Source organism: Ostrinia furnacalis, unplaced genomic scaffold (genome assembly GCF_004193835.3).
Source record: "Ostrinia furnacalis isolate ACB-3 unplaced genomic scaffold, ASM419383v2 OfSCF6289, whole genome shotgun sequence".
In the NCBI taxonomy this organism is placed as follows: domain Eukaryota; kingdom Metazoa; phylum Arthropoda; class Insecta; order Lepidoptera; family Crambidae; genus Ostrinia; species Ostrinia furnacalis.
Genome location: NW_021136528.1, coordinates 1 through 12738, shown reverse-complemented (window position 1 = coordinate 12738; position 12738 = coordinate 1). Strand labels below are relative to the sequence as shown.

Genomic DNA, 12738 nt, shown 5'->3' with positions numbered 1-12738 from the left:
AGAAAACATCCCTATTTATTTATTTATTTATTACGTACACCAACGATAGGTATATAATATGTTAAAAAATACGCAAAATATTAAGCTAATTGGTATTGCTTCGTCGGCCTCGAATTATGCGTCTATTCTAAGCTCGCTTGCATCTTGTCGGGGGAATCCATTACATTTTCACGTGCTTTGAATAAATGAATGTTTTTTACTTTTAAAAATAGGTAAGGAGCTTACTGCTCTATCATATCATTATCATTGACTCTTGTTTGTTCATTCGTTTCAGCCAAATGACGTTCACTGCTGGACAAAGGCCTTCGCCAAGGATTTCCATAACGATCGATCCTGCGCTGACCGCATCCAGGTTCTTCCCGCGACCTTCACCAGACAGTCGGTCCACCTAGTGGGAGGCCTGCCCACACTACGTCTTCAGGCCCGTGGTTGCCACTCGAGAGCTTTAAATTCTGCCCCAACGGCCATCGTCTCTACGAGCTATGTGCCCCGCCTTTACACTCCAAGTTTCAATCATCATCATCAATTCAATCCTAACTATTTATATTCGCAATCAATATTCTGGAATTTATGGATGCACTTTGTTTGTCGATTCATAAAATTCATTTCTTTTCAGTTAGTGCTCTTAAACGTCTCTACGATTTTTAATTTTTCTTTTTAATTTAAGTAAGTTTGTACGGACACATTGATTAACAGGAATAAAATAAATTCAAATTGGCAGCATTTATTTCATACAACAGTCATAATATTACAAAAGTCAACCAAATGAAACCAATTTTTTTAACATTCGGATCATCTTCCAGACCCCAGAATGTATTAAATTTTATTGAGTTGCTTACATATTAAAACTCTTAAAAAAATCTCATCAAACTCATTTATTTTTGCAAATATGCTTTCAAAAAGTTTTACACGTCCCAGTATTAACCCAACCACTGCTTCGGGACAATATTAATTTATTTTACAGAAAATGGCAATAACAGAAAGCAGGTAATTACTTAACATTGGATACGAAACATATTATAAAATTTAACTCAATACTTAGGTATGCTACTTAAATTTATTTTATTTTACATTTGGTTTGTCAAACAACATTGCATAATTACTAGTTGGGGCTCAACATAGGTATTAAGATGCCGAAATAGGTCTTATGTAGAGTTTTAAGGCTGGGTTACACCGTCTTACTTTAACTTTAACAAATGTCAAAAGTCTGTCAAACTCTATACAAAAACACCGGTTAAATGGTCATGGTTAAAATAAGGTGGTCCAACTCAGCCTTTACCAGGAGGTTTGCCACTCTATTTTATTATCACTTGGGTACGTCGGTTCTTGAACTATTATTAAAAAGTCACTTAGAGTCTTGAGACGGTTTATGAAAATCACTTAACCTTCAAACATTTTCACTTGTGTCCAACTCCATTAACTTTCACCCCATTTTGTTTTCTCGGCTTCGACCTGACTTGGTACCCATTAGCTGATCTGACAGAGATGGCTACTTCTAAAGGTATGTCGTCCATGACACCATCAGCTTCCAAATGCATGTTTCGGATCACATGCACCACTATGGTCTTGATCATAGCCGTGGCGAAGACTCGACCTGTGAAAAAGAGCATAAAAAATAAGTTTATTATTGTCAATGAAGGTGACTTTAGATAACAGAAATGACTGGCAAAGTGACATTTCATTTAATAGATATAAATAGAAAGACACGGGTCTTAATATTAAGTAACGCGATATTTATTAATAAGTTACTTTATTTTATCCCCAACGAGGAATGCCCGCGACTTCGTACGCGTGGATCCCATTTTACCCCCTTCATGTATCTTACGTGGTTTAGATTTTTTCATACAAATGTTTTTTCCCGCTAACTCCCGTTCCCGTGAGAATTTTGCAATATCCTGTTGTAACTAAGCTTTAAATTTACTAAGGTACCTGCATGCCAAATTTCAAGCGTCTATGTTACGTGGCTTAGATTTTTTCATACAAATGTTTTTTCTCGCTAATTCCCGTTCCCGTAGGAATTTTGCAATATCCTGTTATAACTAAGCTTAAAGTTTACTAAGGTACCTGCTTGCCAAATTTCAAGCGTCTAACTTAAGCGGTTTAGATTTTTCATACAAAAGGATTTTCCCGCTAATGCCCGTTCCCGTGGGAATTCCTAAGTATCCTATAACCTGCCCAGGAGTATGAAGAATAATTGTACCAAGTTTCGTTAAAATCCGTCGAGTAGTTTTTGTTTCTATAAGGAACATACAGACAGACAGACAGACAGTTGAAGAAGATTTACTTAATGAATGGCAAAAAAGATGGGATACGTCAGTCAAAGGACGTCACTTATATAAATTCTTCCCGAATGTACGCGAACGTCTAACTAGGCGATGGTTAGAAATCGACCATTGCTCGTCGCAGTTCCTCACGGGACATGGCAACTTTAAACATAAACTTCACGAATTCAAACTAGTTCCGTCTCCTTTTTGCGAGTGTTCCACTGATGATGTCAGTCATGAGCAGTCTGCCCATCATATCTTGTGGGAGTGTGATCTTTGGAAACATGAACGTGATATAATGCTTAATTCAATACAACATACATCTGTTTCCGCAATTTATTACACCGATCTTGTCGCGACAAGGAAAAATTTCCGTGCTTTTAAGCGATTTTGTGAAAAATATTATTGGCAGGTAGTTGCTAATTGCTCATAAGATAGGCCCCCTTAATTTAATTTATTGTCCGTGGTGCATAATCTTTTTCTTAAAGGTTTTTAAACCTTTGTTTGTCACCTGTCATCCGCTTTGCAATGGAGGGAAGTCGAACCTTAATTTCGAACTCCTCCTATGTTCTTCTGATTAATTTCGTTGCGGGTCCAATGACAGTTTAACTTTCCCCCGGGACAAACTTGACCTTCATTGGTTGGGTTTTTGTGGCGGTCAAGCTGTAGATCCTGGCTACACAGGAGTTGCAGTGGTGGGAACGAGAGGTGGGAATAGTCCCGTTATGTAAGTAATAACAAAAGATCCATTATTCATTACCAAGGCAGTCCATAGGCCCCAAGCTGAAGGGTATAAACGCATTGGGGTCCCTCTTTTTCACGTTCTCTGGTAGGAATCTCTCGGGCTTAGCTTTCAGTGGCTCTTCCCAGTGCTTCGGGTCACGGTGCAGCGAGTGAATGGGGATTATGAGGGATGTACCAACCGGGAGCGTGATTTTACCTGAAAAATTAGTAAAAATGATGTTGTATCTCGAGTGGTGACCACGGGTCGGAAGACGCAGTGTGGGCAGGCAACCCACTAAGCGGACTGACGATATGGTGAAGGTTGCGGGAATAATCTGGATGCGGTTAGCGCAGGACCGGTCGTTGTGAAAATCCTTGGGGGAGGCCTTTGTCCAGCAGCGGACGTCATTTGGCTGAAACGAACGATCTTGTTTTAAAGAGTATTCGAATCAACTGTTGTTTGGATTTGATGCCCAAATCGTGACCCAACATTCCGGGAATGTTCCCGTGCCGTGGCGAAGTCGTGTCTCATCCTTTCTTTCCCAATATGCTAAAAAACTAAACTGAACTTACCATCATTTATTGTAATCTCCTCCTGTACAGTCCTCTGAATGAATGCTGCTATGGAGAAGTACCGCAGGGTCTCTTTATACACCATGTCCAAGTATAGCAACTCCTTTAAGTGACCCTCTGTGACAGCTGACATGCCCACCACAGTTTGAATTTCATCGTACACCTTTTTCTGGAAAGTTGAGTATCAATTTAGTTTGCCATTTGCATCTGGTATTCTCTCAGGACATATAGTAGGTAGGTCATCATGACGTCCTCTGTTGAACATTGGTCTTCTTTCCTTCCAATTTGCTAAATCACTGAGTCTCAGTCACTTTACTGGACTGCTTTAAAGATCCTTACCTGCCAGTCTGGCAAATGGGCGAGCATCATCAGCACGCCAGAGGCTATCTTGGCAGCTGCCTCTTGACTCTGCAATGCACACAGCGTGANAGGCGTAATTATTATTCACTTTGTCAGCAGTTATTGTGAAAAACATCCTTTATCCTGTTCCATAATCCATATTTGAAACAAATGAATGTTAACCAACGATACGAAAAAAAAAACGGATAAACTCACAGTAGTGAAAAGAGTGAACATTTCGTACTTGATCTCTCGATCACTCAATTCCCCTGACTCTATGAGCCGGTCTACCACACTCTTCAGGTCTTCCTCCACTGCTCCTTCGACTTTCAAGGCTGTTCGCCTCTTCTCCAAAATGTAACCAGTTAATCTGTCAATCAAGTTAGAGAAGTAGTCTTCCAACTTCTTGTGCCCTGTCAGCCAGTATATGAAAGGAATCTGGAGCCACCAATGTATCATCTTCTTGAAGATCATGTTGTACATACTGAAAAGAACAATGAAACAATTTTTATGTTACACATCTTCTTTTCTGATGCTATAAGTCCATTTTGCTGATTAAGTACGGTATTAGTGGCAAGTTATTAAATTACCCCTGTGTCTTCAACACTATTTCGTTCAATTGTGGTATCTGTATCGATTCTTCCTTGGAAAGACCCATGAGAGTTTCTGAAAACATTCGTCTTTTTATAAATTCCTTTCTAACTTATCTGACCTCATTATCCTTAGTGGATAGCACTTACGGCAAACACACTGCGTGGTACAGTTCAGGACATCGTAAAATATATCGTAAGTGTCTGGTCCTTTGGTCCTAAGTCCCCTGATCAAGAGCTCCGCTTCCTTGTTGAAGATTCTGGAGAACTGCTGCACTGACTTCTTGTTGTACGATGGCGTGACCACCTTGCGGTGAGGCCGCCAGGTAGGGCCTAGAAATATTGTTTAGCATTAACTGGTCCTACTGTGATCCACTATTAGAACGTTTTAAAATACATTAACATTTTCATCTTAGAGATCATATTTAAATTCTACATTAAAATGATATAAGAAGTACAATTATAGTACCTAATACAAAAAAGTGTAAAGTAAGGCAATGGCTGAAGGAAGAGCCAAGTCTCCAATCAATACCTACTATGTGCTATCTACAGATTTGCTATAGCAACGCTTATGAACTTTGAACTACCTACTGAGTACTACAAAAACGTATATACTACGAGTATACGAGTTACGACTTACGACTACATGATTGCCAATCTGTATTAAACAATGAGGTTAACGAACTCTATTTTTTACTTCTAAAGTTAGATGCCTACTTACTTAATTTTCTATAAATTCTTTTATTTATTACTATGGTATAAATTACCTCCAGATAAAATCCCAGGTCCTATAAATGGTTTCAGGGTTTCGTATAGCGGTCCTTTCTGGTTTATTTTATTACTGCTTAATAGTAACTGAAAAAAAAGTGAAGCACATCAGACTGTTAATTTTTTACTAAAGATATCAAAATGAAACCTAAATGTGTTGTCGTCCGTACTTTGTCTAGGGGGGCTGATCTAACATTTTCTCAAGGACACATTCAAATTATTTGATATTCAACCCATTCAAATTATTTGATTGAAACATTTTATCTCCTTAAAAAGTCCCTCTTAACTCCCTGGGGCAGAATTACGTTATCTTTTTTAACTGCCAAAATTCCTTTCCTCTTGAAAAGGAACTTTCTAATGTAGTGGGCGGGGAACGGGGCAAAGTTCTCGAGTGACGATCACGAGCTGGNGAGCGGGGAAGACGTAGTGTGGGCAGGCCTCTATCGTGGACCGACGACAGGGAAATACCTGGATGCGGGCAGCGCAGGACCAGTCGTTATGGAAATCCTTGAGCACTTCATTTGGCTGAAACGAACGAACAACCGAAAAACTTACTCGAATATCGGCTGCATTCTTAACTGCTATAGTGAGTTCTGGGCCCAGCCAGAGTCTGATGTACTCGCCGTACACATCAAACAAGTTGGTTATCTTCTGCAGTTGTTCTGAAACACGGAGAATAGAAGAATTACGACGAAGATCATCTTATTTTAAATTTAAATGGGACCATCCTTGAGGTATTACCTATACGCCGAAAAAAGATTTGTTCAAATCGGTTCATAATTGGCGGAGTTATCGCGTAACAAACATAGAAAAAAAAACACACGGGTCGAATTGAGAACCTCCTCCTTTTTTGAAGTCGGTTGTAAAGGAACCCCCATGCAAAATTTGAGACTCCTAGCAATACTGTGCTTGTAATTTATGAGATTTCGTGATGGTCAGTGAGTCAGTGACCTTTCGCGTTTATAGATATTACCTGTGGTGTTGGTAAGGAACATAAGAGCGTTGCCCAGCACAGGCAGCGCTGGTGGGCCTGGCACCGACGCAGCCAGACGCAGCATCCGCCGGTACCTAAACCGCCAGAGTAGCCAATACACCAGCGCTGGGATGGACACCGCTAACGCCGCTGTGCTTAGAGCAATCATTCTGGATTGCTGAAAGAAGATACACACATAATTATAATGAACCCCGTGAGTGGCCGTGAGACCTGGCGTCCTTTTTTTGGAACAAATTGCAACATTAATTTGAACAATTTGAACAAAAAATTTCAAGGCGCAGTAGTGACACTACTGAAAAAATTAAATTTTTGAAACACGACCTTTCATTGTTCCAGAAATGGAACAAAATATTTTTTCGCCTATATTTTAAAATCATTTAGTCTAATATATTCACTTTCTGTGTATAATGTAACACATTGTCTTTCCTTGTTCCACTCTATGTATTTCTTGAAGTCACAAAACTTTCTTAGAGCCAAAGTGCAGAACTAAACTTATGAAATACACAAAAATGCGCTTATCTACATGGACCATTATTTCTGTACATTTACAAAAACTTTCCATGTAAAGACACAAAAAAAACAGGATAGAGTAATCAATCGTGCACTGAAATCAAGGTCAGGGTAATCAAATTCTTACCACGAGAACTCCGAAAAACCCCCGACGAGTCGCATTACCGGTCACCTCGGCACGCAGGGCAGGAGTCAGGACTAATATGCTAATACAAATCAATGTTTATCTAATTTGTAATCGATGACATAATTGAAAGCGGTCGCAGAAGGAGGCATTCAGCATTGGGGCTTTTTTGCAACTTCTTCTTTGTTGTGAAATCTGGAGGGCGGATAGTGTATACGTCGCGTCGTGGTAATAATTTTTTGACAATTTACGATTTTTAGGGTTCCGTAGCCAAATGGCAAAAAACGGAACCCGATAGATTCGTCATGTCTGTCTGCCCGTCATTTTTTCCGAATACTGTTGAAACTTGGTAAGTAGATGTATTCTGTGAATCGCAGTAAGATTTTGATGCAAAAATAAAAAATAATAATAAATATTGGGGGCTCCCCATACTTAGAACTGAAACTCAAAAAATTTTTTTTCATCAAACACATACGTGTGGGGTATCTATGGATAGGTCTTCAAAAATGATATCGAGATTTCTAAAATACTTTTTTTCTAAACCGAATAGTTTGCGTGACAGACGTGGNCATTGTGGAAAGCCTTGGAGGAGGCCTTTGTCCAGCAGTGGACGTCATTTGGCTGAAACGAACGAACGAACGAACGAACGACGAAGATCATCTTATTTTAAATTTAAATGGGACCACCCTTGAGGTATTACCGTAGTACTTATTATTATTCTGTGGTATTACCTATACGCTGAAAAAAGATTTGTTCAAATCGGTTCATAATTGGCGGAGTTATCGCGTAACAAACATAGAAAAAAAAACACACGGGTCGAATTGAGAACCTCCTCCTTTTTTGAAGTCGGTTGAAAAGGAACCCCCATGCAAAATTTGAGACTCCTAGCAATACTGTGCTTGTAATTTATGAGATTTCGTGATGGTCAGTGAGTCAGTGACCTTTCGCGTTTATAGATGTCGCAGTCGGATTGTATAATCCGCCGTTTTACATTAGCACTAGGCATTTTACATTACAGCTCTGTTTTGTAATACGGCGGTTCAACGTTTAAGCGGATTGTCATTGCGATACGTTCTTCAATACGGCGGCCCACGTTTAGCCGCATCGTACTACTATTTAGATTGTAGGGTGACCATACTTACAAAATAAAACAATGTTTAATGTAAATAAATTTTAATACGAAAGATTTCTTCTCACGATATTCCTTAGTGATTAAGTAAGAATTATTATCTTCGTTACTGTAAGTACCTAATACTAAATAATATATTTGACTTCAGTATTTTTTTTGTATATTTATAAATCACAAGGACAGCTATCTCAAAACAAACTTTTTTTGAAAGTTAATAATATGATGAAAGATTTGGATTTAGTCATTTTTAAACATAATGAGTATTGAGTAATCACAAGGTACAAACATCTTAAAATAAAAGATATCTCAAAATCTTCACCGGCCACTGTCATAATATCATACTTTTTGCACCAATAATATTGAGTAGGATTCCGCCGAACACCAGAATCCATAGCCACTTTAGCGGTTTTGATGTGGGCTATAACCTCCAAAACTCGGTCCCTTGTCCACGGTTTTTTGACTGTTCCACATTGTGAAGAATAGAAATTCTTCAATTGCAAGTTAAAATTGTTCTTAAACTCACTGTCGACACACATATTTATAACGTTTTCTTTATTCGATTCAGAAATAATTCCGTAATTTAGCTACACATTTTCTGCATCCGACGCCATTGTTGTTGTTATGTCAGGCAGCGCCACGGTATTGAAAATGGGAACTAAAAACTGTCTAAGCGGCGGGTAATAATTAATAATTAATAATTAATAATTTTTATTTCAATATAAACCTTTTACAAAATCTTTGACAATGGAATCACCCTTTAGGCATAAGGTGTACGCCTGTGTTAGGTGCATAATACCGCTCTTCCCTAGACAAATATCATGTAGGTAGATATTTTGTATAGAAGTGTGTGTATGTATGTACGTATGTGTATGTTTATTTGTGTGTGTGGGTGTGTGTGTGTGTGTGCGTGTGTGTATATGTGTGTATATGTGCGTGTGTGCGTGAAGGATGTAAGTATGAATTTGAGTGTGTAATGGGTATATCGCACCCTTAATAATATAGGGGCACAACTCAAAATTTTTGGTTTTTTACTTTTTGTACTAGAGAGGCATATTTTCGTCAGTTCTACAAGATGGCTTTCACAGAAATCGAAAACAATGATCAGATTAAAGAGTTCTACATTTTGTGCCCCTTCGATACTTTCATCTATCTTCCCGCTAGAAGGGCTGAATCAGAGACATGCCGATATTTGTCGAATCCGGCCCCCGCGACTGTGGTCCAATTTGGAGTTGTGCCTTTGTGTGACAAACTTTTAAGTAAGTGTTAGTGAGCTAAGTCTAATTAATTCCATATATTTCTAATAATATGTTACATTTTCATTTTTATTACATTGATAAAGTCCCGTTAATCATAGAAAATTATAAAATATAACTTTAACTTTAGTTAGGCGGACCATGGATGGTTGTTTGTAGTTAAATTTATAACTCTCCTATAAAAGTAATTTGCTTCTTGGTATTAATTTTCATACCTATTGGTTGATTAGGAGCCTATAGAATGTTTTATCGCGATGCTAAGAAATAAAGCGGTGGTTATGAAATACTTCCCGACAAATAAACTAATGATTTATAAAATAAGAGACATACCTACGTGTTGAGGCTATTAACGTTCGCTCGGGGCTCGGGTTGGCTTTTTTCTTTGTTTATTTCATGAATAAACGCACTAGTCAGCCAAAAGGTGAATTACTTTAATATGTTAGTGTTATAATTTATAATTATATTCTTTAAAAATTTTTAATTCTACCTTTATATGACTTGTCATTAGTGTGCCTAAATCTTTCTGTGGTGTACTAAAAAGTATTTTTCTCTTCTAATAGTTATTTTTTCTTGTTCACAGGTAAGCATGCTGATGAAATAACAAATGAGGATGTTAGACTCTACGTAAGTATCATAGAGTTTATCATTCAATATCCGCCTCTGCCAGCTAGGTCCAACAAAATTATTGAGACTTGCAAAACTATACTTTAAATAAATATCACAAATGTCAAAACCAGTTTTTTGGGAATTTTTATGTCACGTTATACTCAATTCTATCAATCACGACGATTAAGATCTAGGATCTAGCGACTAAGCTCATTTCAACCTTGCCTGACAGTCATTAAATCATATTATCATTTAACTACTTATCAGCGGTAGCATCCACTCCATGCGACACATTCCTAGAAAACGCCGTGTTATTGAACGTCTGTGTAACTAAACGTACTTGTAGGCATTAATCGCATATTAGTCACCAACTGTTTCTATAACACCATTATGCAACTCCTGCGCACAGAGCAGTGACACGTGAGCTGTGACGGTGGCAGTGTATCAAGTTAAAGATTATGGTGTCTTAATTAGTTGAAATAGTGGCTTTTTTGCAGTATAAGTGTATAGTCCAGCGTTGCCAGTTTTTTTTTTCGCCAAGTCGGGACTTTGGTACTTTTTGAGTGAAAATAGCGGGATTCTTCCGTCAGAAGCGGGACATAGTAAAAAAACGTATATAATCAAAGGTTTTCAAATATTTATCCTTTTATTTGACTTAAAATTACGTTTACGTGACAATAGACAGCAAAAGTAGCCATAGAAAATGTATTTTAACAAAAAAATAATATTTTAAATCAGATTTACTCTATCGTTAAATTCGTCTTTAGAATAAAAAAAGAAAAATCGAAAGAAAAAAAATATTCTTTAGAATAATATGGAGTTTCAAACAATAGTCTGATGAAGTGAGTGTCTCTCTCCGAAAAGCGGGACAGAGGCTGTCCCGCGCGGGACATTTAAATTTGATTTAAAAATCGGGACGTCCCGCCAAAATCGGGACGTCTGGCAACGCTGGTATAGTCTGATGTGCTTCCAATTGTTTTATTGAATGACTAGCTTTTGCCCGCGGCTTCACCCGCGTGAAATTTAGTTTGTCACAGATCTTCATAAATATTGTTGTTGCCTTCATAAATGTTGCCTATATGTTATTCTGGGTTATAAACATTAATATTGTAAAGTTTCTACTAAAGGTACTAATAGGTAGTGTGAAAGTTGTTCTCTGAATTGAAGCCACACTATCATGTTTAAAATATAAATAGGGATCTCGACTATTCCGTCACCGTTTCCGTATTTTCGGGTCTTAAAAACTCATGAAAAACTCTCATAAAACGAATTTATTTTTGCAAATGCACTTTTACACGTCCCAGTATTAACCCTACCACTGCTTCGGGACAATAAATGGGCCAGTGCTGAAAAGAAGCAGCGCAAGAAACTCAGTCGCCATCTCACCATTGTCAGCGTCAAGTCTATCTATCGACTGTCACTGTCGCTCATGCTAGCATGTTGCTTTGTGTGAGAGGGATAGAGTTTTTCGAAATTTTTTGAAGCCTTGCTGCTTTAGAGTGAATGAGTATTATTTAAAGAGTTTCGATTACAATTTGAACTCTACAGAGAATAATAGTTTGTCAGGTCCTGAGCAGATATATCTAATTTTAAAAAGAATGTAATATTTCATAACACACTGAAATTAGTTTAATTAAATCACCAAGCATACCAATACCACAGAATAAGTAATAGTACAGGTACAGAAGGATTACTCCGCAAGACGATTTAAATAAATGCGAGTCTTGCTACGACGCGATACAGTGGAATTCAGCTCGCACAGCACTACGTACCTACAATTTTATTCACCTACAAGTTTTGTCTCCTTCTATCGCGTGCCTCTGAACTCTTCTTACGCTGTTAGGGTTGCTGTCTAGTGAAAAAATAATTAATCTACTTATATGTCATGATGTACGTATGTAGGTTTACGTACGTATATACGTATGTAGTGTAACGCATTCATTATGGAAAACCTTGGGAGAGGCCTTTGTCCAGCAGTGGACATCATTTGGCTAAAACGAACGAACGCATTCTGAGCAGTAGTCATGGTAGGTTAGGTTCCTATACTATCCTAAGAATTATTGATTACCTACATGGCCAACATACCTTTCAGCATCTTTGGGAAGCGAAAAAAAAGGTAAATAAAATCCGGTAGATTTATTTTCGAATTTAAACACCCGAACGCCGCACAATATTTCTTTCTCTTTATGTCCATTTTTAAATAATACTTCGATCGTAGAATTAGGTACTACAACTCACGCCAGCGTCCTGACAGGCGCGCGCGTGACACTCGACTGATATAATATAATACCCGCCGGCGGGGCGCTTCGCTGTAGGTAATTATCCTGCTTTCGCCTCCGAGATTTATTTTACCGTGTAGTACCCCTGTACGACAAGCCAATCCGCACACAATATTCAGCGCAGTAGTAGTAAAAAACAAAAGAGCGGGCAACCCCACCCCTACCACGCTGTGAGCTCGGTGTCTGAGCGGTCTCATTCCTTTGTGCGCACGCGCAACGACCGCACGCAGTATAAGAAAAATGCTTAAGTGACGTCACCAGGACGTTTTTACCGACAAAAAACGTAATTATTTTAAGTTGTGCAGTGTAGTGACGAGAATTAGACCCAACACAAGGTTGGTTGTAACAACTATTTTGTGTAAGTGCTTGTACATTTTTATTATAAGCGTTGTGACACGACGCGTAACTTTGACCNTTTTCAGATCAAATTCATCCTTCGGCTGCGTAGATTTGTTTAAACTGAAGCAGATGTAATTGGTTTTACTCGTGTTGAGGGTTAAGAGGTTATTCCTTAACCAGGCTGCCACAACAGCCAGTCCACTTTCTGCGTCAGCCCTAACACTATCCCAAGTTTTGCCAGTAAATA

At 38.3% G+C, this 12738-nt stretch overlaps 1 protein-coding gene across 1 annotated transcript; it reads right to left on the bottom strand.

Annotated features, from left to right (window-relative positions):
• Positions 1 to 708: 708 nt before the first annotated feature.
• Positions 709 to 7123, bottom strand: LOC114362234 (cytochrome P450 4g15-like). Its single transcript, XM_028317537.1, has 11 exons — positions 6889 to 7123; positions 6231 to 6408; positions 5813 to 5919; positions 5257 to 5344; positions 4640 to 4822; positions 4490 to 4565; positions 4116 to 4383; positions 3900 to 3968; positions 3561 to 3729; positions 3025 to 3204; positions 709 to 1594 (listed from the first exon to the last, which is right to left on the bottom strand). The coding sequence occupies exons 2-11, from the start codon at positions 6397 to 6399 to the stop codon at positions 1398 to 1400; spliced, it is 1506 nt and encodes a 501-aa protein (XP_028173338.1). The 5' UTR covers positions 6400 to 6408; positions 6889 to 7123; the 3' UTR covers positions 709 to 1397.
• Between the last annotated feature and the right edge of the window lie 5615 nt (positions 7124 to 12738).